We start from the raw sequence: 27541 nt of genomic DNA on the forward strand, positions 1-27541 counted from the left end.
GGTAGTGTCCTATGTCTGTATGAGGTGTAATAGATGTATTATGGTCATGTTGGGGGTGTAGTGTCCTATGTCTGCATAGGGTGTAATAGATGTATTATGATCATGGCCAGTGGTCAGGTCATGTTGGGGTGTAGTGACCTATGTCTGTATAGGGTGTAATAGATGTATTATGGTCATGGCCAGTGGTCAGGTCACGTTGGGGTGTAGTGTCCTATGTCTGTATAGGGTGTAATAGATGTAATATGGTCATGGCCAGTGGTCAGGTCATGTTGGGAGTGTAGTGTTCTATGTTTGTATAGGGTGTAATAGATGTATTATGGTCATGTTGGGGGTGTAGTGTCCTATGTCTGTATAGGGTGTAATAGATGTATTATGGTCATGTTGGGGGTGTAGTGTCCTATGTCTGTATAGGGTGTAATAGATGTATTATGGTCATGTTGGGGGTGTAGTGTCCTATGTCTGTATAGGGTGTAATAGATGTGTTATGGTCATGGCCATTGGCCAGTGGTCAGGTCATGTTGGGGTGTAGTGACCTATGTCTGTATAGGGTGTAATAGATGTGTTATGGTCATGGCCAGGGGTCAGGTCATGTTGGGGTGTAGTGTCCTATGTCTGTATAGGGTGTAATAGATGTATTATGGTCATGTCTAGTGGTCAGGTCATGTTAGGGGTGTACTGTCTTATGTCTGTATAGGGTGTAATAGATGTATTATGGTCATGTCCAGTGGTCAGGTCATGTTGGGAGTGTAGTGTCCTATGTCTGTATAGGGTGTAATAGATGTGTTATGGTCATGGCCATTGGCCAGTGGTCAGGTCATGTTGGGGTGTAGTGACCTATGTCTGTATAGGGTGTAATAGATGTATTATGGTCATGGCCAGTGGTCAGGTCATGTTGGGGTGTAGTGTCCTATGTCTGCATAGGGTGTAATAGATGTATTATGATCATGGCCAGTGGTCAGGTCATGTTGGGGTGTAGTGACCTATGTCTGTATAGGGTGTAATAGATGTATTATGGTCATGGCCAGTGGTCAGGTCACGTTGGGGTGTAGTGTCCTATGTCTGTATAGGGTGTAATAGATGTAATATGGTCATGGCCAGTGGTCAGGTCATGTTGGGAGTGTAGTGTTCTATGTTTGTATAGGGTGTAATAGATGTATTATGGTCATGTTGGGGGTGTAGTGTCCTATGTCTGTATAGGGTATAATAGATGTATTATGGTCATGTTGGGGGTGTAGTGTCCTATGTTTGTACAGGGTGTAATAGATGTATTATGGTCATGTTGGGGGTGTAGTGTTCTATGTCTGTATAGGGTATAATAGATGTATTATGGTCATGTTGGGGGTGTAGTGTCCTATGTTTGTACAGGGTGTAATAGATGAATTATGGTCATGTTGGGGGTGTAGTGTCCTATGTCTGTATAGCTTATAATAGATGTATTATGGTCATGTTGGGGGTGTAGTGTCCTATGTTTGTACAGGGTGTAATAGATTTATTATGGTCATGTTGGGGGTGTAGTGTCCAGTGGCGTAACTAGAAATGTTTCTCCCAAAAAAATTCTCTGGTGCCCTCCCCCCCTTCCATAATTGCCACTAGTAAAGTGGTGAATCGTCACGCGGCGCAAAAAATGGGGTGTGACCTTGCTGAAATGGGCGTGGCTTCGCATAAAGGGGTGTGGCATTGCAGGAAAAGACTACCTTATACCCCAGTTTTGCAACCTGCATGCCCAGACGTTAGCCACCACAGGAAAGAAAAATAATCCTGATTCATGCCCCTTACATTATTTGTCATTTTTCCTCCTTATAGTAATACCCAGTATACATTATGCCACATACTGCAATGGCCCTTAGACATTATGCCACACACCATAATGCCCCCGACACATTATGCCACAGACCGTAATGCCTGTGACACATTATGACAGGAATCGCAATGCCCGTTATACATTATGCTACACACTGCAATGCCCCTGATACATTATAGCACATACAATGTCTGTGACACATTATGACACACACCACAATGACCCTGAGACATTATACCACATACCACAATGCCCGTGATATAGTATGCCACACACCGTAATGACTGTGACACATTATGACACACACCGCAATGTCCGTGATACATTATAGCACATACCACAATGCCTGTGACATTATGACACACACCGCAATGCCCGTGATACATTATACCACACACCGTAATGCCTGTGACACATACTGCAATGCCCGTTATACCCTATGTCACACACCGCAATGCCGTTATACATTATGCCACACTACAATGCCCCTGAGACATTATGCAACATACCACAATGCCCGTGATATAGTATACCACACACACCGTAATGCCTGTGACACATTATGACACACACCGCAATGTCCGCGATGCATAATGCCACACACCGCAATGTCCTACAGTAAGGCTTCTAATTACTTTTAAACTACCTGCTCGTTGCCAGGGATTTCATGCTCTTGGTTCCATGCACGGTGCCAGGGGTTTTCATGCTCAGGGTGTCATGCTCGTTGCCGGTGGTTTCATGTGGTTGGTGTTATGCTTGTTGCCAGAGGTATCATGTGCTGGGTTTCAAGCTTGTTGCCAGGTGGTAATATTCGTTGCCTGGGGTTTCATGCACTAGGTGTCATGCTCGTTGTTAGGGGGTAATGCTTGTTGCCAGGGATTTCATGAGCTGGGTGTTGTGCTAGTAACCAGAGGGTATTATGGTCATGTCCAGTGGTCAGGTCATGTTGGGGGTGTAGTGTCCTATGTCTGTATAGGGTGTAATAGATGTATTATGGTCATGGCCAGTGGTCAGGTCATGTTGGGGTGTAGTGTCCTATGTCTGTATAGGGTGCAATAGATGTATTATGGTCATGTTGGGGGTGTAGTGTCCTATGTCTGTATAGGGTGTAATAGAATTATACTGTGGTCATGTTAACCAATTTACTCAGCAGTAAATTAATATTAAAGTGGACCCTGGACGACACTACAGTAACGAGCCTCAACTTACATATATTTTTAACCACCTGGTAACTCCCGGAAAGATTTCTGATGCTTTGAACATTTCATGTGGAACACAGAGTTTATTTTTCCATTTTAACACTTGAAACTTTCCTCACTCTCCGTGTCTTAGAAAACGCATTAAAGCATAGAAATCTACTGTATACAGCAAGCTCCTCCCTCTGATCTTCCCTTCTCTGATAAGGAGCTACTTATGGCATCTGGGCCAGATCACTGATAAGACTCTGGGCAGCTTCCCGGAACTACAGTAATCTCATCAGTGTCTGCGTTCTCCCTGGTCTGTAAATGAAAGGATAATTTAATCCTAAAATAACATTTTAGTTTTGGATAGAATAAGGCGAGAAATAAATTATTATTTAAATGCAGACATTCTCTGCTCTGCTTGCTCAGGTAAGTGAGACTTTGGGGTATATTCAATTCCGACATTTGAGTATTCAATTACTCTACCACACTCGACAGGTTTTGGTCGTTCCAGACAATGTCAATCTGACTTTTTTTAAAGTCTGACATTGTCGGAAACGGGGCTAAACATGTAAAGCTTGGCCGCGCTTCCGACAAAACACGTGGATTTCGACAGTCCACGTGTTTTCCGACAAGTCGGGAATTCCCGTCTTGTTGGAAAAAATCAAGACCCGTTGAATAGGTTGGAACAGTTTTCGACAAAGTCGGAAACTGCTGTCTTTCCGACAAGAATTGAATACACCCCTTTGTTGTCTTGAATCTTATAAGTGTATTTTGGCAAGTCCCTCTCCGACAGGTGCGTGGGGAAGGAGGTCAAGGTGGGCAGGATGGGAGTTCATGCAACATATCGCATCAGAGCCACACCCCTATGAGATTTTGATGCATTCCCTTGCTTTGTGTTGCTAGGAAACGCATTTCACAGCACATTCTTTCATCATACTCTTTATCCCACCTAATTCACCTAGAGAGCGCTGGCGCACTGTGAGGGCCCTGACCGCTTTTCCGGGAGCCTCTCACCCCCCCATCAATTCGGTTGACTCCGGGAAGTTCCAGGAGAGTGATTTGTATTTATCAGTATTTTTAAAACGCTACAAAATCATTTACTTCCATAAAATGAGCAACCTAATAATGACTTGGTTTATTGATGTTGCATAATAATATTGCAGATGAGATTTATCACATATGGATATGTAGTGGGACCCAGTTTTGGGTTGTGGTGCAGATCTCCTGGCGTTTGTGTGCTGAGAGACACGACGCACATACACTGTGGGAAACTGGTTCTTGATGGTCGGCTTCCAGCTGAAGTACAGGCTGCGGGGGTTGTCCTGGCTGCAAAAAAAATGTGCAGAAATATTTGCCAACACAATTAAGCCTCAGGGTGTAAGCACTACGGAAGTGTTTGTGTAACCTTCACTGTTTATTTGTGTGTCCTATTAAATCAATCGCAACTCCCTGGTGTTCCCTGTGAATCGCAACTCCCTGTAAGTCCTGTGTGCTTAGCCATAGATTGTCCGCATTTACTGCATATGCAGCCAGAAAGTAAGACCTTGGAAACTGCGTGCGATAACATAGCTCTGCGTCAGTAGTGCATGCGCCAGATTAGCGCCAGGTGTTACCTACATCCATATACACTTACCTCCAACCAGGCTGTAGGCACAAGAAGCTTTAATGTTTCGGTGACATAAAGGCAGGTAAGCAATGTAAGAAAGCAATGAGGAAGGCTAGTCAGATGCTTGGCTGCATTGGGAGAGGAATCCGCAGCAGAAAGAAAGAAGTAATAATGCCACTGTATAGGTCATTGGTACGGCCTCATCTAGAATACTGTATTCAGTTCTGGAGGCCATATCTTCAAAAGGATATTAATACATTAGAGCAGTGATTTTCAACCTTTTTTTACTCGCGGCACACCGAACAATATTTTAAAATTGCCAAGGCGCACCATCAGTTCCCCACAGAAAAAAACAAAACACACACATTGGCCCTCACAGTAAAACAAACAAACAAACAAACAAACAAACAAACACATTGGCCTACACAGAAAAAACAATCACATTGCTCCCCACATAAATCATGTTGCTCCCCACATAAATCAATCACATTTCTCCCCACATAAATCCTATTGCTCCCCACATGAATTATTCACATTGTTCCCCCCCATAAATTCTTATTCTCCCCACATAAATCCTATTGTTCCCCACAGGAGAACTAAAATAACAAATATTAGCCCCTACCGGTCAGCTGTCCTCCTCCCTGTCCCTCAGTGGCGGGGGTTGTTCATAGTGGAGTGCTGCGAATACTGAGCAGCGGGCGGTCGGGCAGGTGTGGATGTGGGTGGGCAAGGAAAGCTGTGTATGCAGGCAAGATCTGGAAGATGTGTATGCAGGCGGGTGGGCTGGCTGGGTGGTGAGATGCGGCGGCCGTGACCTGTGATATCACAACGCCGCGTCTTCAAGGCATACTGTAGGTCACGGCCGGAGCACGACTAATCCTCTAGGAAGAGCCCGGGCCAACAGTTCACTCTGAAGGTGCAGGATGCTGCTCTGGCTCCGCGGCACACCTTGCAACTGGTCGCGGCACACTAGTGTGCCACGGCACACTGGTTGAAAAAGCCTGCATTAGAGACTGTACAAAGGAGGGCAACTAAAATGTTGCATGGCCTACATCACACAACATACCCAGAAAGACAAAAATCTCAATATGTATAGTTTGGAGCAGAGAAGGGAAAGGGGGGACATGATAGAGACTGTCACATATATCAAGGGTTTTAACAAAGTCCAGGAGGGAAACATTCTCCAAATGAAGAGAAGCAATAGGACACGAGGACATGCACTGAGACTGGAGGGGGGGAGGTTCAGGGGAAATATGAGGAAAAATTACTTCACAGAAAGGGTAGTGGACAAGTGGAATAGCCTCCCATCAGAGGTGGTAGAAGCTGATACCACTTTCACACCGCCTGAGGCGGGTCGCACCCGGAAGCCTGACACCGGAGCTCCCGGATGCCACCCGCCTCAGGGGCCCCTTGCACACCGCTGACTGCAACCCGGCATATTGCCGGGTTGGTGACGTCAGCGGTGACGCGGCGTGGGCGTTGCTGGGAGATAACATGATCTCCAAGCGCCGCCCGTACATAGAGAGTGAACGGGAGCCGGGTTGCTCAAGAGCAGGGTTGAGATACCATGTCACTGAACCCGGTATTTCAACGCCGGCACCCTTTCACACCGCACCTAAACACGGGTTATGCGCGTTCATGTGCCAAAAACCCGTGTTCAGAGGTGCTGGTGTGAAAGTGGTATAAGACAGTAGAGCAATTTAAACATGCATGGGATAGACGTAAGGATATCCTTACTAAGAAATAAGGAGCAAATAAGGTTTGAGATAAAAATATGAAGGGAAAAAAAAAGGGTCAGACTAGATGGGCCCAGTGGTTCTTATCTGCCGTCACATTCTATGTTTCTAATGTTATTTTGATAGCGAGAAACACATTCACTGTTTGGTTTAAATAGACGAAACTCTCTATAATACAGCGTATAACCGATCTTATCCTGTACCAGTGAACGTTGCAATAAAAAATATTTTTGCAATGTGCTCACAAAGTCATTATAATAATTGCAGGCGCAATGCAGCTCTCCGCGTCAGAGGTGACTTAGTCGGATTTACTTGCCTTCACTGTGCGCCACGTACATGTAAGCATCTGATCCATGTTTACGTGTGCACGATACAGATACGCATTTGTACCCACACGCAATGTGTAACTCTTGCACCGGAGCTTTGTGCAAATGTATTTAGAAGCACCTGTGAACCAGGCCCTGTATGTATAATACCGCTTTCACATCACAATGCCGGGTCGCACCCGGGAATTGGAAACGGGTCCTTTTGGGTGCGACTCGGCATTGGACCCTTACACACAGGCTTCCTGACTCTGCAATATGCCGGGTCGGGTTGGCATCGGGGGCGGGTGAGATCATCTCCACGCCACCTATGCCTATGCTGTAACTTGGTCCTGGGTTGAATCGACCCGGGAACCCATTCACACTGCACCTGACGCGGGAATAACCCTTCTTTATTCCCGGGTTCAATTACCAGGTCAGGCATCCCAGGAATTCGTCAGTGACCCCTTTCACACCGCACAGCGACCCGCGTCGACCCGGCAATATACCGAGTCGATACCGGGTTTAACAGATTCTTTTGTGACGTGGGGACGGTGATCTGGAATCTGTCTTGGAACTTCTGTCACTAATGAGTGATAAAACTCTTTGGCTGGAGCACCATTTATCATATGCAATCCGCTCCCAACTGTCACTTTTCAAACACATGACCGTTGGGAACTGATTGGCTGGAGCTCCATGTATCATACGCAGCGAGTTTTATCACTTGTTGATAAATAATCCCCATAGAGCCCAAAACTTGAACAGTCCCTGCTAGACCGAAGCCAGGCACCTTGCGGACCGCCAGCCTGTGTGGAACTACAAGCCCCAGCATCATGGGAATCGGCTTGTACAGCAGCTTGATAGCTATAAGCTGCCTGAGATTGCTGTAGACTGTTTCCAGGTCTGCTTCTGGGACATGGATATAATTGTATGTTGGTGGCTGCGGGCAGGACGGTAACCTGCCGACATGAAGTAGCGCCTCCTTTGTACGGTTTTTAAAGGGCTTGTTATGTTGGGTTTATAATTAACTGGCCGTGGAGCAGATCCACAGGAATGCTAACCGAGGCTGTTCTGCGAACCACATCTAGCCTTGTGTAACAGCTGCATGTCATGTGATGCAGTCGCTGGGATGCCGTATAACGATCTGAGGTCACACTCGTGCCGACCTTCGCATCGCTTGTGTTTGGGTGGGGTGCAATGATAAAAATGACATTTGTACAGTAGAAATGGTTCCGCTTATTAAAACTCACCTTGGAGAGTGATAACGTGGAGAAAGATAAAGTACCAGCCAATCAGCTCCTAACTGCCATGTTACAGGCTGTGGGATGTATTAAAATACATCACCGCCCACTGCAGCGATGCCAAACGCATATGTACTAACGTATGCCATTATCATCGCAATGCGGAGACCGAGATTCCCCCCCCCCCCCCCGGGATACCTGTGAGAAGGATTGCGAGGGGGCTCTGTGGGGTCCGTCTCCTCCCAGCCCCGGGAGGTGATGTTCGCTGGTCGTCCCCAGGCACCTCCTTCTCCTCCCTGCAGCCGGAAGGACAAATAGCTGTGCTGCGGGAGAGAAGGAGGCGGGGGACCGTGCTGCTGTATCAGGACCCTGCCAGGAGAGAGGTGAGGGGGGTGCGGCACTGGTCGGCGGGTGCGGCGTTCGGTTGCGGGTGAGAAAGAAGCCCATAGCCATTAAAAGATGGCGATACCCTTGGCGGCGAAAACCCAACGTCCGGGTCTTAGTACATATGAAAATGCGGTTTTACTGCATTTTCCGTTTAGTACATCCTGCCCTCTGTTTGAAAAATGACAGCTATGAGCTGATTGGCTGATACTTATCTCTCTCCGAGCTTTGATAAGTCTCTCCCTCATTATCTAATAATGTAACTAACTGGTCCATCTTTGGTGACTGATAAACTGGGTGTAGATTTGGAACGCGCCTCTCACGGTTCTTATTGTCTTCTCAGATACCTCCTGGAGCAGGATTTCCCCGGTATGCGAATCGGACCCGAGCCCACTACAGATTCATTCATCGCGGTGATGCAGGGCGACGTGGAGGGGGTAATTCCAGGCAACGCCTTAGTGGTGGATCCCAAAAAACCTTTTAGAAAGCTGAACGCTTTTGGAAACGCCTTCCTGAACAGGTCAGTGTATATTTATGGTTTTGTTTCTGTACTCGCCTGTTACATCTCTTTGATGCAGGATTTCTTGCTGTTCTTGTTTGTTTATTTTTTAGTGATCTTTATTTTGCTTCTTACGTGTTACATATTGCGCAAGTTGGCCCCTGTGTATCGGTACTAGGCTCCGTCTCCCCGCTGCAGAAACTGCGTGGAGCTGTATAAATAAACGATCGTAATAATAACATTGAGGTTTAATGTTTGTGTGTAATAAATAATAAAAAAGGGTTAATTAGTTGCAATGTGTGGAGTTTAAATAAGTTTCCTCGTACAAATTGCCTGGAACATTGATGAATATTAAATTAATGGGAACCTTTAGTGATTGCTATTACACTCTCTGCGTGTTCCAAGCATCTAACATTTATTTATTTACAGTTTCTTATACAGCGCAGCATCTTCCGTTGCGCTTTACAATTAGAACAACAGTAATAGAACAAAACTGGGTTAAAACAGACAGACATAGAGGTAGGAAGGCCCTGCTCGCAAGCTTACAATCTATCTACTATATAAAAGCGAAAATTTGTCCTTCTGTCTGTATTTCTACAGTTTACAAGCGAAGATCGTGAAATTTGACATACGAGCGTATTAAAACACGGCGGAGGCAACTAAAACAATTAGAAATCCCTAGCACCCCCAGGGGGGAAGACAGCAGCACAGAGTATATCAGGAGACAGCATAACTCCGGAATTGCTCGAGCAATGTACTCAAAAATTGGTACACATATGCCTTACACTCTGGAAACAAACACTGTCGGGGGGAAAACACCCCTAGCACCCCTACTGGTGAGGCAGCAGCACAGAGTATGTCAGCAGACAGCATAACTGTGGAAGGCCTGGAGCAATTTACACCAAACTTGGTACACATCTGACTTACAATCTGGGAACAAACTCTGTGGGGTTAGACACCCCTAGGGGTGGGACAGCAGCACAGAGTATTTCAGGAAACAGCATAACTCCCGAATGCCTGGTCCTATTTACAACAAACTTGGTACATATATGACTTACAGGCTGGGAACAAACACTGTGGGGGTAAGACACCCCTAGCACCCCTAGGGATGAGGCAGCAGCACAGAGTTTTTCAGCAGACAGCATAACTCTTTAATGCCTGGAGCAATTTACACCAAACTTGCTACACAAATGACTTACCCCCACAGAGTTTGTTCCCAGAGTGTAAGTCATTTGTGTAGCAAGTTTGGTGTAAATTGCTCCAGGCATTCCAGAGTTATGCTGTCTGCTGAAAAACTCTGTGCTGCTGCCTCACCGCTAGGGGTGTCTTACCCCCACAGTGTTTGTTCCCAGAGTGTAACACACCACTAGCACACCTAGGGGTGGGCCAGTAGCACTGAGTATATCCGGACATGCATGACATGTCAGTGAGGACAGGGCTGTATGTGACAGGGGCAGTGACACGATGTGAGGAGGGGAATGGAGGTAGCAGGAAGCCACAGACTGAGAGTTATATTGTGGGAGGTGCAGTGTCCCCAGCAGCACAGAGTATATCAGGAGATGAGTGATGTGTCAGTGAGGACAGGGCTGCATGTGACAGGGGCAGTGAGATGATGTGAGGAAGGGAATGGAGGCAGCAGGAAGCCATAGACTGAGAGTTATATAGTGAGAGGAGCAGGGTCCCTAGCAGCACAGAGTATATCAGGAGATGAGTGATGTGTCAGTGAGGACATGGCTGCATGTGACAGGGCAGTGGTATGATGTGAGGAGGGGAATGGAGGCAGCAGGAAGCCACAGACTGCGAGTTATATAGTGAGAGGATCAGGGTCCCTAGCAGCACAGAGTATATCAGGAGATGAGTGATGTGTCAGTGAGGACAGGGCTGCATGTGACAGGGCAGTGGTATGATGTGAGGAGGAGAATGGAGGCAGCAGGAAGCCACAGACTGCGAGTTATATAGTGGGAGGAGCAGGGTCCCTAGCAGCACAGAGTATATCAGGAGATGAGTGATGTGTCAGTGAGGACAGGACTGCATGTGACAGGGGCAGTGACATGATGTGAGGAAGGGAATGGAGGCAGCAGGAAGCCATACACTGAGTTATATAGTGAGAGGAGCAGGGTCCCTAGCAGCACAGAGTATATATCAGGAGATGAGTGATGTGTCAGTGAGGACAGGGCTGCATGTGACAGGGCAGGGGTATGATGTGAGGAGGAGAATGGAGGCAGCAGGAAGCCACAGACTGCGAGTTATATAGTGAGAGAAGCAGGGTCCCTAGCAGCACAGAGTATATCAGGAGATGAGTGATGTGTCAGTGAGGACAGGGCTGCATGTGACAGGGCAGTGGTATGATGTGAGGAGGGGAATGGAGGCAGCAGGAAGCCATAGACTGAGAGTTATATAGTTAGAGGAGCAGGGTCCCTAGCAGCACAGAGTATATATCAGGAGATGAGTGATGTGTCAGTGAGGACAGGGCTGCATGTGACAGGGCAGTGGTATGATGTGAGGAGGAGAATGGAGGCAGCAGGAAGCCACAGACTGCGAGTTATATAGTGGGAGGAGCAGGGTCCCTAGCAGCACAGAGTATATCAGGAGATGAGTGATGTGTCAGTGAGGACAGGGCTGCATGTGACAGGGGCAGTGACATGATGTGAGGAGGGGAATGGAGGCAGCAGGAAGCCATAGACTGAGAGTTATATAGTGAGAGGAGCAGGGTCCCTAGCAGCACAGAGTTTATATCAGGAGATGAGTGATGTGTCAGTGAGGACAGGGCTGCATGTGACAGGGCAGGGGTATGATGTGAGGAGGAGAATGGAGGCAGCAGGAAGCCACAGACTGCGAGTTATATAGTGAGAGGAGCAGGGTCCCTAGCAGCACAGAGTATATCAGGAGATGAGTGATGTGTCAGTGAGGACAGGGCTGCATGTGACAGGGCAGTGGTATGATGTGAGGAAGAGAATGGAGGCAGCAGGAAGCCACAGACTGCGAGTTATATAGTGGGAGGAGCAGGGTCCCTAGCAGCACAGAGTATATCAGGAGATGAGTGATGTGTCAGTGAGGACAGGACTGCATGTGACAGGGGCAGTGACATGATGTGAGGAAGGGAATGGAGGCAGCAGGAAGCCACAGACTGAGAGTTATATAGTGGGAGGAGCAGGGTCCCCAGCAGCACAGAGTATATCAGGAGATGACTGATGTGACAGTGAGGACAGGGCTGCATGTGACGGGCAGTGACATAATATGAGGAGGGGAATGGAGGCAGCAGGAAGCCACAGACTGCGAGTTATATAGTGGGAAGAGCAGGGTCCCTTGGGAGACCAAAAAGGGGCCCGGCCACTACACAAAGTGTGTCAGGGAAGCAAGATATGCCTGTATACTAGATCTCCAACCAACATAAATTAACGAACAACTGTCATTCTAATTTTCCCTCCTCATCCCATAGTGAAGCACGGGTATTCAGCTATCTACATTGTTATTTATACTGTGTGTTTAATATTTACATTTATTTTTGTAAACAGACATTCTTATAATCCTGGCCAGCGCCGGGTACTCCAGCTAGTGCATTAATAAAAATAATAATTCCTCATGTTAATGCTCAATGTTTCCCCTCATCCATTTTATACCATGCCCCCTTTCTCTGGAAAATGGGGCGTACGGGCTTCTTAAATCGGTAATAGCTAGGGGCTCCTACCTGTACATTTACTTGGCATCAGAGCCGTAACTAGACTTTTTGGTGCCCTGTGTAAGAGAGAGCATTGGCACCACTCCCCCCCATTTTTTTTTCAATAGGGACATAAAGGTGAATGCCTCGTGGGGAAGGGACATGACAAGATTGATCCCAGATAAAGCCCAAGATTTGAGGCCCCTACCCAAGCTACTGGTAGTTGAGCAGATCTATGTAGTGTGCAGTCACACATCCAATCTCTTGCAGCCGCACACTACATAGATCTGCTCAGCCACAATGCTGATCATTTTTTCACAAAGTACAAGGTAAGATACAAATAGAATTGTCTATCTTAGAATTATCTACCTTTCTATGAAAGGGCAGCTAGCTCAATGAATAGATTGTCTGACTGCAATACCACAGGCAATGGGTTAGAATCCCGGGTATGTCAGCATCTTGAAATGTAATAAAGGACAGTGTGACTGAATAAATACGAAATCTTATGCTAAGTTCATGAATGCTGTATAGGTATTAGTGACAGAAGGGGTCAGAGTAGGAGTCAGCGGCGGTTAGGAGATGCTGGGCTTCAAAGAGGGGGGAAGCTGCAAGTAACAGTAATTAAAATAGATAATTGACGAGTGCTGCCAACAGCGCCCCCTACCCTGCAGCGCTATGTGCGGTGCCCCCTCCGCACACGCCTAGTTACGGCCCTGCTTGGCATATGGGGTATTCTGAATACATTTACACACATTTCGTTATATAACTGAACACACTTTATTTACCATCATAAATAGAATAGAATCAGATCACATGTATTTCACTATAACATGCTGCCTCCACCCAAAATAAAATTGTACATTTTGGGTGGTCATAGGGGCAGACTCTTCATGCCTTCTGAAGAGGACAAGAGGTCAGGCGTTGCCCATAGTAACGCGTTGGGTATGGGATGCCAGCGGCTGCATCCCGACAGTCAGCATACAGACGCTGGGATCCTGGCCGCTAGAATTCCGGCAGGGGGGGCAAGTGAAACGAAGCCCCTTGTGGGCTCGGTGGCTCGCTGTGCGCACCACGGGATCTATTCCCACTCTGTGGGTGTCGTGGACGCCTATGAGTGGGAATAGCCCCTGTTAGCCGGGATTCCGGTTGGCGGCATTGTCAGTGGTTGGGATTCTGGCATCTATATCCTGACCGCCAGAATCTCGACTGCCGGCAATGTAAGTACATCCCATAATAACCATCAGATTCTGGCTATCATTTTGTAGAATGTACTAGATAAATGAGAGCTAGTAACTGGTTGCAACGGGAATCTTCTCCACCTGCCCTCTTTAGAAAGTTTGATAAATCTCCCCCTTTAGGGGTAAATTTGCTAAACCTTCTAAAACAGACAATTGATGGTGTTGCTCATAGCAACCAGATTCTATAATTTTAAGTTGCAATGATAGCTAGAATCTGGTTGCTAAGGGCAATGTCATAACATTGAATTTTTTTAAGTTTTAGTAAAAATACCCCTAGGGATGGACGCCAGGCTCCAATATTTCCGAAAGATCAATCTGTTCCCAAGGCACAGTGTATTGATAGAATTGATCCAATAACCGTGATGCTGCAGCAGCAGTAAATGTATTTAAATCACGGCGCATCCCACCCGTGGCCGCTTCAGTGCGCAAGCGTCAGCCGCAATTTTAATGGCTGCGCTAACTGCGAATGCAAAAAAACCTAACCATAGCAACAAAGAACGATACTAATTTCAAGATCGTTTTACTGTTAAAAAATAATAAAAATAAAAAATATAGGCATGGCGATCACATATCGGTCCAAAAAGATACATTTCGGGAGCCCTGTTATATTAAGTACAACCATCTGTATTAATAGGATTGGTGATATGTAGACCCCGTGTTATCTGTGTGTGAGGCGTGATGCCGAGAGAAGGTTTACATGTCTGATTCCGTGTCCGCTGGAGCTCTGCATCATCCAGAAGGGTCTCCTCTAATGTGCTGCCAGAAGCAGATAATGCAGAACAAGAAGCTGAAAGCTCTCAGGCCGCGTTCCCCGGGGGCCTCTTGTGCTGCTGCTAAACGCTCCTTCACATGTAGAAAGGAATACAGAGATTACCAGAGATTACAGGGTAAGAGACCGGACACTCCTGAGACTGGAGAAAGCTACAGAGCCCAGAGAGCAGGGTCTGCTATGAAGCTCTCTGTTTAAATGGAACAATTACTCATACATATATAATATAATATATTATATATAATGTAAAATATGCCTTTAACTGCAAGATCCTATTTTATGATCAATACACAAAGCAGAGCCCCCGTCCTGTGCTTTGTGTTACCAGATTATGGGGGTCATTCAGGTTTGTTAGCAAACCTAAAAATGTAAGCAATTGGGCAAAACCATGTGCAGTGCAGGTGGGGTAGATGTAACATGTGCAGAGAGAGTTAGATTTGGGTGGGGTGTGTTCAAACTGAAATCTAAATTGCAGTGTAAAAATATTTACCCTGCACAGAAATAAAATAACCCACCCAAATCTAACTCTCTCTGCACATGTTACATCTGCCCCACCTGCAGTGCACATGGTTTTGGCCAATTGCTAACAAACCTGAAGAAGGCCCTATATACCTTTTTTTTTTTATTATTTATTTGTTTACATTTAAGAGAAAGGAGCATTTTTTAGTCTGTAGAAAATACACTGTAGGTCCTGCCCTCCTGCTAGTGGTGCAGGGACTGCGGGCGGTTGCAGGGGGCTCCTCTTTGTGACCGATGTGTGAGCTCTCGCAGCAGTATTCTGATTAGGAGTCAGGGAAGTGTGAGGTCGGGTTCTGAGGCCGCTCGGATTGTGCCGACCTCACACTTGCATAGCAGGAATGTTTGTGCTATAAGCTCTAATTACATTTGGATGATTCTCCTAAAGGGCGGAGGATCCATCATTTGCTGGACTGACACCGTCCTCGTCATGTGCCCGATAAAAGCATCATTGTTCTGTGTGAGGTCACCGCCACTAATCATATGAAAGTGGATTGTTCCCTCTAATATTGCACTATTAGGGCTATAAAATGCAGGCGTTGTCCTGGATTGAACTCTCGTGTTTCCCAGGCTCCCCCAATGCTGCACACGTTCTGCTGGATATTGGTTGTCCTGTTGGCCGGCGCTGGAGAATGGCTGACCGCACGTCCCCAATGCTGGTGCCTGGTTCCTTCAGCAATCTCTAGCAACTAATATGTGTTTAGTGAGCTCTAGCTGGAGTTATTTAACACAAGCTAAAACCATGGACCTCGCTGCCAGGGGGTTATTTCTGCTCCAGCAGACCCCAGTGCACTGCTGGTGGGAGCACGGTAGGGAGCGATCTGGTCAGAGAAGCCATGCATTGTGTACTGGTCACCAGTATAGGCTCTATATACTGCTTATTGCACAACATACTATATGCTGGTCACAGGACTGGGCCATGCATTGTGTACTGGTCACCAGTATAGGCTCTATATACTGCTTATTGTACAACATACTATATGCTGGTCATAGGACTGGACCATGCATTGTGTACTGGTCACCAGTATAGGCTCTATATACTGCTTATTGCACAACATACTATATGCTGGTCATAGGACTGGGCCATGCATTGTGTACTGGTCACCAGTATAGGCTCTGTATACTGCTTATTGCACAACATACTATATGCTGGTCATAGGACTGGGGCATGCATGGTGTACTGGTCACCAGGACAGGCTCTGTATACTGCTTATTGCACAACATACTATATGCTGGTCATAGGACTGGGCCATGCATTGTGTACTGGTCACCAGGATAAGCTCTCTATACTGCTTATTGTACAACATACTATATGCTGGTCATAGGACTGGGTCATGGACTGTGTACTGGTCACCAGGATAGGCTCTATTCTATATACTGCTTATTGCACAACATACTATATGCTGGTCATAGGACTGGGCCATGCATTGTGTACTGGTCACCAGGATAGGCTCTATATACTGCTTGTTGCACAACATACTATGTGCTGGTCATAGGACTGGGTCATGCATTGTGTACTCGTCACCAGGATAGGCTCTATATACTGCTTATTGCACAACATACTATATGCTGGTCATAGGACTGGGCCATGCATGGTGTACTGGTCACCAGTATAGGTTCTATATACTGCTTATTGCACAACATACTATATGCTGGTCATAGGACTGGGCCATGCATTGTGTACTGGTCACCAGGATAGGCTCTGTATACTGCTTATTGCACAACATACTATATGCTGGTCATAGGACTGGGCCATGCATAGTGTACTGGTCACCAGTATAGGCTCTGTATACTGCTTATTGCACAACATACTATATGCTGGTCATAGGACTGGGCCATGCATAGTGTACTGGTCACCAGTATAGGCTCTGTATACTGCTTATTGCACAACATACTATATGCTGGTCATAGGACTGGGCCATGCATTGTGTACTGGTCACCAGGATAGGCTCTGTATACTGCTTATTGCACAACATACTATATGCTGGTCATAGGACTGGGCCATGCATGGTGTACTGGTCACCAGGATAGGCTCTGTATACTGCTTATTGCACAACATACTATATGCTGGTCATAGGACTGGGCCATGCATTGTGTACTTGTCACCAGTATAGGCTCTGTATACTGCTTATTGTACAACATACTATATGCTGGTCATAGGACTGGGCCATGCATGGTGTACTGGTCACCAGGACAGGCTCTGTATACTGCTTATTGCACAACATACTATATGCTGGTCATAGGACTGGGCCATGCATGGTGTACTGGTCACCAGGATAGGCTCTGTATACTGCTTATTGCACAACATACTATATGCTGGTCATAGGACTGGGCCATGCATTGTGTACTGGTCACCAGGATAGGCTCTGTATACTGCTTATTGTACAACATACTATATGCTGGTCATAGGACTGGGCCATGCATTGTGTACTGGTCACCAGTATAGGCTCTATATACTGCTTATTGCAAAACATACTATATGCTGGTCATAGGACTGGGCCATGCATTGTGTACTGTTCACCAGGATAGGCTCTGTATACTGCTTATTGCACAACATACTATATGCTGGTCATAGGACTGGGCCATGCATTGTGTACTGGTCACCAGTATAGGCTCTATATACTGCTTGTTGCACAACATACTATAAGCTGGTCATAGGACTGGGCCATGCATTGTGTACTGGTCACCAGTATAGGCTCTATATACTGCTTATTGCACAACATACTATATGCTGGTCATAGGACTGGGCCATGCATTGTGTACTGGTCACCAGTATAGGCTCTATATACTGCTTATTGCACAACATACTATATGCTGGTCACTGGACTGGGCCATGCATTGTGTACTGGTCACCAGTATAGGCTCTATATACTGCTTTTTGCACAACATACTATATGCTGGTCATAGGACTGGACCATGCATTGTGTACTGGTCACCAGGATAGGCTCTGTATACTGCTTATTGCACAACATACTATATGCTGGTCATAGGACTGGGCCATGCATGGTGTACTGGTCACCAGGATAGGCTCTGTATACTGCTTATTGCGCAACATACTATATGCTGGTCATAGGACTGGGCCATGCATGGTGTACTGGTCACCAGGATAGGCTCTGTATACTGCTTATTGTGCAACATACTATATGCTGGTCATAGGACTGGGCCATGCATTGTGTACTGGTCACCAGGATAGGCTCTATATACTGCTTATTGCACAACATAATATATGCTGGTCATAGGACTGGGCCATGCATGGTGTACTGGTCACCAGTATAGGCTCTATATACTGCTTATTGCACAACATACTATATGCTGGTCACAGGACTGGGCCATGCATTGTGTACTGGTCACCAGGATAGGCTCTGTATACTGCTTATTGCACAACATACTATATGCTGGTCATAGGACTGGATCATGCATTGTGTTCTGGTCACCAGGATAGGCTCTATATACTGCTTATTGCACAACATACTATATGCTGGTCATAAGACTGGGCCATGCATGGTGTACTGGTCACCAGGACAGGCTCTGTATACTGCTTATTGCACAACATACTATATGCTGGTCATAGGACTGGGCCATGCATTGTGTTCTGGTCTCCAGTATAGGCTCTGTATACTGCTTATTGCACAACATACTATATGCTGGTCATAGGACTGGGCCATGCATTGTGTTCTGGTCACCAGTATAGGCTCTGTATACTGCTTATTGTACAACATACTATATGCTGGTCATAGGACTGGGCCATGCATTGTGTTCTGGTCACCAGTATAGGCTCTGTATACTGCTTATTGTACAACATACTATATGCTGGTCATAGGACTGGGCCATGCGTGGTGTCCTGGTCACCAGGATAGGCTCTATATACTGCTTATTGTACAACATACTATATGCTGGTCATAGGACTGGGCCATGCATGGTGTACTGCTCACCAGTATAGGCTCTGTATACTGCTTATTGCACAACATACTTTATGCTGGTCATAGGACTGGGCCATGCATTGTGTACTGGTCACCAGGACAGACTCTGTATACTGCTTATTGCACAACATACTATATGCTGGTCATAGGACTGGGCCATGGATTGTATACTGGTCACTAGGGTAGGCTCTATATACTGCTTATTGCACAACATACTACAGGTTGAGTCTCCCTTATCCAAAATGCTTGGGACCAGAGGTATTTTGGATATGGGATTTTTCCGTATTTTGGAATAATTGCCTACCATAATGAGATATCATGGTGATGGGACCTAAATCTAAGCACAGAATACATTTATGTATCATATACACCTTATACACACAGCCTGAAGGTCATTTAATACAATATTTTTAATAACTGTGTGTATTAAACAAAGTTTGTGTACATTGAGCCATCAAAAAACAAAGGTTTCACTATCTTACTCTCACTCAAAAAAGTCCGTATTTCGGAATATTCCGTATTTCGGAATATTTGGATATGGGATACTCAACCTGTATATGCAGGTCATAGGACTGGGCCATGCATGGTGTACTGGTCACCAGGATAGGCTCTGTATGCTGCTTATTGCGCAACATACTATATGCTGGTCATAGGACTGGGCCATGCATTGTGTACTGGTCACCAGGATAGGCTCTATATACTGCTTATTGCACAACATACTATATGCTGGTTATAGGACTGGTCCATGCATAGTGTACTGGTCACCAGGATAGGCTCTATATACTGCTTATTGCACAACATACTATATGCTGGTCATAGGACTGGGCCATGCATAGTGTACTGATCACCAGGATAGGCTCTGTATACTGCTTATTGTACAACATACTATATGCTGGTCATAGGACTGGACCATGCATTGTGTACTGGTCACCAGGACAGGCTCTATATACTGCTTATTGCACAACATACTATATGCTGGTCATAGGACTGGGCCATGCATTGTGTACTGGTCACCAGGATAGGCTCTGTATACTGCTTATTGTACAACATACTATATGCTGGTCATAGGACTGGGCCATGCATTGTGTACTGGTCACCAGGATAGGCTCTGTATACTGCTTATTGTACAACATACTATATGCTGGTCATAGGACTGGGCCATGCATTGTGTACTGGTCACCAGGACAGGCTCTGTATACTGCTTATTGTACAACATACTATATGCTGGTCATAGGACTGGGCCATGCATTGTGTTCTGGTCTCCAGGACAGGCTCTGTATACTGCTTATTGTACAACATACTATATGCTGGTCATAGGACTGGGCCATGCATTGTGTTCTGGTCACCAGTATAGGCTCTGTATACTGCTTATTGTACAACATACTATATGCTGGTCATAGGACTGGGCCATGCATTGTGTTCTGGTCACCAGTATAGGCTCTGTATACTGCTTATTGTACAACATACTATATGCTGGTCATAGGACTGGGCCATGCGTGGTGTCCTGGTCACCAGGATAGGCTCTATATACTGCTTATTGTACAACATACTATATGCTGGTCATAGGACTGGGCCATGCATGGTGTACTGCTCACCAGTATAGGCTCTGTATACTGCTTATTGCACAACATACTTTCTCTATCGTCCTAGTGGATGCTGGGGTTCCTGAAAGGACCATGGGGAATAGCGGCTCCGCAGGAGACAGGGCACAAAAAGTAAAGCTTTTCCAGATCAGGTGGTGTGCACTGGCTCCTCCCCCTATGACCCTCCTCCAGACTCCAGTTAGATTTTTGTGCCCGGCCGAGAAGGGTGCAATTCTAGGTGGCTCTCATAAAGAGCTGCTTAGAGAAAGTTTAGCTTAGGTTTTTTATTTTACAGTGATTCCTGCTGGCAACAGGATCACTGCAACGAGGGACAGAGGGGAGAAGAAGTGAACTCACCTGCGTGCAGGATGGATTGGCTTCTTGGCTACTGGACATCAGCTCCAGAGGGACGATCACAGGTACAGCCTGGATGGTCACCGGAGCCGCGCCGCCGGCCCCCTTGCAGATGCTGAAGTAAGAAGAGGTCCAGAATCGGCGGCTGAAGACTCCTGCAGTCTTCTAAAGGTAGCGCACAGCACTGCAGCTGTGCGCCATTTTCCTCTCAGCACACTTCACACGCAGTCACTGAGGGTGCAGGGCGCTGGGGGGGGGCGCCCTGGGAGGCAAATGAAAACCTATTAAAAGGCTAAAAATACCTCACATATAGCCCCCAGAGGCTATATGGAGATATTTAACCCCTGCCTGTATTCACAAAATAGCGGGAGACGAGGCCGCCGAAAAAGGGGCGGGGCCTATCTCCTCAGCACACAGCGCCATTTCCTCTCACAGTTCCGCTAGTCAGGACGGCTCCCAGTTCTCTCCCCTGCACTGCACTACAGAAACAGGGTAAAACAGAGAGGGGGGGCAAATTTAATGGCAATATCTTGATATATATAAAGCAGCTATAAGGGAGCACTTATTATAAGGCTATCCCTGTCATATATAGCGCTTTTTGGTGTGTGCTGGCAGACTCTCCCTCTGTCTCCCCAAAGGGCTAGTGGGTCCTGTCTTCGTTTAGAGCATTCCCTGTGTGTCTGCTGTGTGTCGGTACGTGTGTGTCGACATGTATGAGGACGATATTGGTGTGGAGGCGGAGCAATTGCCAAATATGGGGATGTCACCTTCTAGGGGGTCGACACCAGAATGGATGCCTTTATTTGTGGAATTACGGGATAGCGTCAACTCGCTTAAGCAGTCGTTTGACGACATGAGGCGGCCGGACAATCAATTAGTGCCTGTCCAGGCGCCTCAAACACCGTCAGGGGCTGTAAAACGCCCTTTGCCTCAGTCGGTCGACACAGACCCAGACACAGGCACTGATTCCAGTGGTGACGGTGACCAATCAACCGTATTTTCCAGTAGGGCCACACGTTATATGATTTTGGCAATGAAGGAGGCGTTACATTTAGCTGATACTACAGGTACCACTAAACAGGGTATTATGTGGGGTGTGAAAAAACTACCTATAGTTTTTCCTGAATCAGAAGAATTAAATGACGTGTGTGATGAAGCGTGGGTTGCCCCTGATAAAAAGCTGATAATTTCAAAGAAATTATTGGCATTATACCCTTTCCCGCCAGAGGTTAGGGAGCGCTGGGAAACACCTCCTAGGGTGGACAAGGCGCTAACACGCTTATCAAAACAAGTGGCGTTACCTTCTCCTGAGACGGCCGCACTTAAAGATCCATCAGATAGGAGGATGGAAAATATCCAAAAAAGTATATACACACATGCAGGTGTTATACTACGACCAGCGATAGCGTCTGCCTGGATGTGCAGTGCTGGGGTAGTTTGGTCAGAGTCCCTGATTGAAAATATTGATACCCTGGACAGGGACAATATTTTACTGTCGTTAGAACAAATAAAGGATGCATTTCTTTATATGCGTGATGCACAGAGGGATATCTGCACACTGGCATCACGGGTAAGTGCTATGTCCATTTCGGCCAGAAGAGCTTTATGGACGCGACAGTGGACAGGCGATGCGGATTCAAAACGGCATATGGAAGTTTTGCCGTATAAAGGGGAGGAGTTATTTGGAGTCGGTCTATCAGATTTGGTGGCCACGGCTACAGCCGGGAAATCCACCTTTCTACCTCAAGTCACTCCCCAACAGAAAAAGGCACCGACCTTTCAACCGCAGCCCTTTCGTTCCTTTAAAAATAAGAGAGCAAAGGGCTATTCATATCTGCCACGAGGCAGAGGTCGAGGGAAGAAACAGCAACAGGCAGCTCCTTCCCAGGAACAGAAGCCCTCCCCGGCTTCTACAAAAGCCTCCGCATGACGCTGGGGCTTCTCAAGCGGACTCGGGGACGGTGGGAGGTCGTCTCAAAAATTACAGCGCGCAGTGGGCTCACTCGCAGGTAGATCCCTGGATCCTGCAGATAATATCTCAGGGGTACAGGTTGGAATTAGAGACAGATCCACCTCGCCGTTTCCTGAAGTCTGCTTTACCAACGTCCCCTTCCGAAAGGGAGACGGTTTTGGAAGCCATTCACAAGCTGTACTCTCAGCAGGTGATAGTCAAGGTACCTCTTCTACAACAAGGGAAGGGGTATTATTCCACTCTTTTTGTGGTACCGAAGCCGGATGGCTCGGTAAGGCCTATTCTAAATCTGAAGTCCTTGAACCTGTACATAAAGAAGTTCAAGTTCAAGATGGAGTCACTCAGAGCAGTGATAGCGAACCTGGAAGAAGGGGACTTTATGGTATCCTTGGACATCAAGGATGCGTATCTCCACGTTCCAATTTACCCCTCACACCAGGGGTACCTCAGGTTCGTTGTACAAAACTGTCACTATCAGTTTCAGACGCTGCCGTTTGGTTTGTCCACGGCACCTCGGATCTTTACAAAGGTAATGGCCGAGATGATGATTCTTCTTCGAAGAAAAGGCGTATTAATTATCCCATACTTGGACGATCTCCTAATAAGGGCAAGGTCCAGAGAACAGCTAGAGATGGGATTAGCAATATCTCAAGAGGTGCTAAAGCAGCACGGATGGATTCTGAATATTCCAAAATCCCAATTAATGCCGACAACTCGTCTGCTGTTCCTAGGGATGATTCTGGACACGGTTCAGAAAAAGGTTTTTCTTCCCGAGGAAAAAGCCAAGGAGTTATCCGACCTGGTCAGGAATCTCCTAAAACCAGGAAAGGTGTCTGTACATCAATGCACAAGAGTCCTGGGAAAAATGGTGGCTTCTTACGAAGCAATTCCATTCGGCAGATTCCATGCAAGAATTTTCCAAAGGGATCTGTTGGACAAATGGTCAGGGTCGCATCTTCAGATGCACCTGCGGATAACCCTGTCTCCAAGGACAAGGGTATCTCTTCTGTGGTGGTTGCAGAGGGCTCATCTATTGGAGGGCCGCAGATTCGGCATACAGGATTGGATCCTGGTGACCACGGACGCCAGCCTGAGAGGCTGGGGAGCAGTCATACAAGGAAGAAACTTCCAGGGAGTGTGGTCGAGCCTGGAAAAGTCTCTTCACATAAACATTCTGGAACTAAGAGCAATCTACAATGCTCTAAGCCAGGCGGAACCTCTGCTTCAAGGAAGACCGGTGTTGATCCAGTCGGACAACATCACGGCAGTCGCCCATGTAAACAGACAGGGCGGCACAAGAAGCAGGAGTGCAATGGCAGAAGCTGCCAGGATCCTTCGCTGGGCGGAGAATCACGTGATAGCACTGTCAGCAGTGTTCATCCCGGGAGTGGACAACTGGGAAGCAGACTTCCTCAGCAGACACGATCTTCACCCGGGAGAGTGGGGACTTCATCCAGAAGTTTTCCACATGCTAATAAACCGTTGGGAAAGACCAATGGTGGACATGATGGCGTCTCGCCTCAACAAAAAACTGGACAGGTATTGCGCCAGGTCAAGAGATCCGCAGGCAATAGCTGTGGACGCGCTGGTAACACCTTGGGTGTACCAGTCGGTGTATGTGTTTCCTCCTCTGCCTCTCATACCAAAGGTATTGAGAATCATAAGGCAAAGCGGAGTAAGAACGATACTAGTGGCTCCGGATTGGCCAAGAAGGTCTTGGTACCCGGAACTTCAAGAGATGGTCACGGACGATCCGTGGCCTCTACCTCTAAGACAGGACCTGCTTCAGCAGGGACCGTGTCTATTCCAAGACTTACCGCGGCTGCGTTTGACGGCATGGCGGTTGAACGCCAGATCCTAAAAGGAAAAGGCATTCCAGAAGAAGTCATTCCTACCTTGATTAAGGCAAGAAAGGAAGTCACCGCGAAGCATTATCACCGCATTTGGCGGAAATATGTTGCGTGGTGCGAGGATCGGAGTGCTCCGACGGAGGAATTTCAACTGGGTCGTTTCCTACATTTCCTGCAATCAGGATTGTCTATGGGTCTCAAATTGGGATCTATTAAGGTTCAAATTTCGGCCCTGTCAATATTCTTCCAAAAAGAATTGGCCTCAGTTCCTGAGGTCCAGACTTTTGTCAAGGGAGTACTGCATATACAGCCTCCTGTGGTGCCTCCGGTGGCACCGTGGGATCTAAATGTAGTTTTAGATTTCCTCAAATCCCATTGGTTTGAACCACTAAAAGATGTGGATTTGAAATATCTCACATGGAAAGTGACTATGTTACTGGCCCTGGCGTCCGCCAGGAGAGTATCTGAACTGGCGGCTTTATCTTATAAAAGCCCTTATTTAATTTTCCATTCGGATAGGGCAGAGCTGCGGACGCGTCCGCATTTTCTCCCTAAGGTGGTATCAGCGTTTCACCTGAACCAGCCTATTGTAGTGCCTGCGGCTACAAGCGACTTGGAGGACTCCAAGTTGTTGGACGTTGTCAGAGCTTTAAAAATATACATTTCAAGGACGGCTGGAGTCAGAAAATCTGACTCGCTGTTTATACTGTATGCACCCAACAAGTTGGGTGCGCCTGCTTCTAAGCAGTCGATTGCTCGTTGGATTTGTAACACAATTCAACTTGCACATTCTGTGGCAGGCCTGCCACAGCCTAAATCTGTTAAGGCCCATTCCACAAGGAAGGTGGGCTCATCTTGGGCGGCTGCCCGAGGGGTCTCGGCATTACAACTCTGCCGAGCAGCTACGTGGTCAGGGGAGAACACGTTTGTAAAATTCTACAAATTTGATACCCTGGCAAAGGAGGACCTGGAGTTCTCTCATTCGGTGCTGCAGAGTCATCCGCACTCTCCCGCCCGTTTGGGAGCTTTGGTATAATCCCCATGGTCCTTTCAGGAACCCCAGCATCCACTAGGACGATAGAGAAAATAAGAATTTACTTACCGATAATTCTATTTCTCGGAGTCCGTAGTGGATGCTGGGCGCCCATCCCAAGTGCGGATTATCTGCAATACTTGTACATAGTTATTGTTAACTAATTCGGGTTATTGTTTAGGGAGCCATCTTTCAGAGGCTCCTCTGTTATCATACTGTTAACTGGGTTTAGATCACAAGTTGTACGGTGTGATTGGTGTGGCTGGTATGAGTCTTACCCGGGATTCAAAATCCTCCCTTATTGTGTACGCTCGTCCGGGCACAGTACCTAACTGGAGTCTGGAGGAGGGTCATAGGGGGAGGAGCCAGTGCACACCACCTGATCTGGAAAAGCTTTACTTTTTGTGCCCTGTCTCCTGCGGAGCCGCTATTCCCCATGGTCCTTTCAGGAACCCCAGCATCCACTACGGACTCCGAGAAATAGAATTATCGGTAAGTAAATTCTTATTTTATGCTGGTCATAGGACTGGGCCATGCATTGTGTACTGGTCACCAGGACAGACTCTGTATACTGCTTATTGCACAACATACTATATGCTGGTCATAGGACTGGGCCATGGATTGTATACTGGTCACTAGGGTAGGCTCTATATACTGCTTATTGCACAACATACTACAGGTTGAGTCTCCCTTATCCAAAATGCTTGGGACCAGAGGTATTTTGGATATGGGATTTTTCCGTATTTTGGAATAATTGCCTACCATAATGAGATATCATGGTGATGGGACCTAAATCTAAGCACAGAATACATTTATGTATCATATACACCTTATACACACAGCCTGAAGGTCATTTAATACAATATTTTTAATAACTGTGTGTATTAAACAAAGTTTGTGTACATTGAGCCATCAAAAAACAAAGGTTTCACTATCTTACTCTCACTCAAAAAAGTCCGTATTTCGGAATATTCCGTATTTCGGAATATTTGGATATGGGATACTCAACCTGTATATGCAGGTCATAGGACTGGGCCATGCATGGTGTACTGGTCACCAGGATAGGCTCTGTATGCTGCTTATTGCGCAACATACTATATGCTGGTCATAGGACTGGGCCATGCATTGTGTACTGGTCACCAGGATAGGCTCTATATACTGCTTATTGCACAACATACTATATGCTGGTCATAGGACTGGGCCATGCATAGTGTACTGGTCACCAGGATAGGCTCTGTATACTGCTTATTGCACAACATACTATATGCTGGTCATAGGACTGGGCCATGCATTGTGTACTGGTCACCAGGATAGGCTCTGTATACTGCTTATTGCACAACATACTATATGCTGGTCATAGGACTGGGCCATGCATTGTGTACTGGTCACCAGGATAGGCTCTGTATACTGCTTATTGCACAACATACTATATGCTGGTCATAGGACTGGGCCATGCATTGTGTACTGGTCACCAGGATAGGCTCTATATACTGCTTATTGCACAACATACTATATGCTGGTCATAGGACTGGGCCATGCATTGTGTACTGGTCACCAGGATAGGCTCTATATACTGCTTATTGCACAACATACTATATGCTGGTCATAGGACTGGGCCATGCATTGTGTACTGGTCACCGGGATAGGCTCTGTATACTGCTTATTGCACAACATACTATGTGCTGGTCATAGGACTGGGCCATGCATTGTGTACTGGTCACCGGGATAGGCTCTGTATACTGCTTATTGCACAACATACTATATGCTGGTCATAGGACTGGGCCATGCATTGTGTACTGGTCACCAGGACAGGCTCTGTATACTGCTTATTGCACAACATACTATATGCTGGTCATAGGACTGGGCCATGCATTGTGTACTGGTCACCAGGATAG

The 27541-nt window shown here is 46.7% G+C and overlaps 1 protein-coding gene across 1 annotated transcript in view; it reads left to right on the forward strand.

The window, feature by feature from the left end:
* EHD3 (EH domain containing 3) overlaps positions 1-27541 on the forward strand; it is a 96828-nt gene that overhangs the window by 8149 nt on the left and 61138 nt on the right. The window contains exon 2 of the mRNA XM_063918943.1: positions 8598-8774. Within this exon, the coding sequence (XP_063775013.1) occupies positions 8598-8774 (177 nt within the window). The remainder of the gene's footprint in view (positions 1-8597; positions 8775-27541) is intronic.

Source organism: Pseudophryne corroboree, chromosome 4 (assembly GCF_028390025.1).
Source record: "Pseudophryne corroboree isolate aPseCor3 chromosome 4, aPseCor3.hap2, whole genome shotgun sequence".
Taxonomy (NCBI): Eukaryota; Metazoa; Chordata; class Amphibia; order Anura; family Myobatrachidae; genus Pseudophryne; species Pseudophryne corroboree.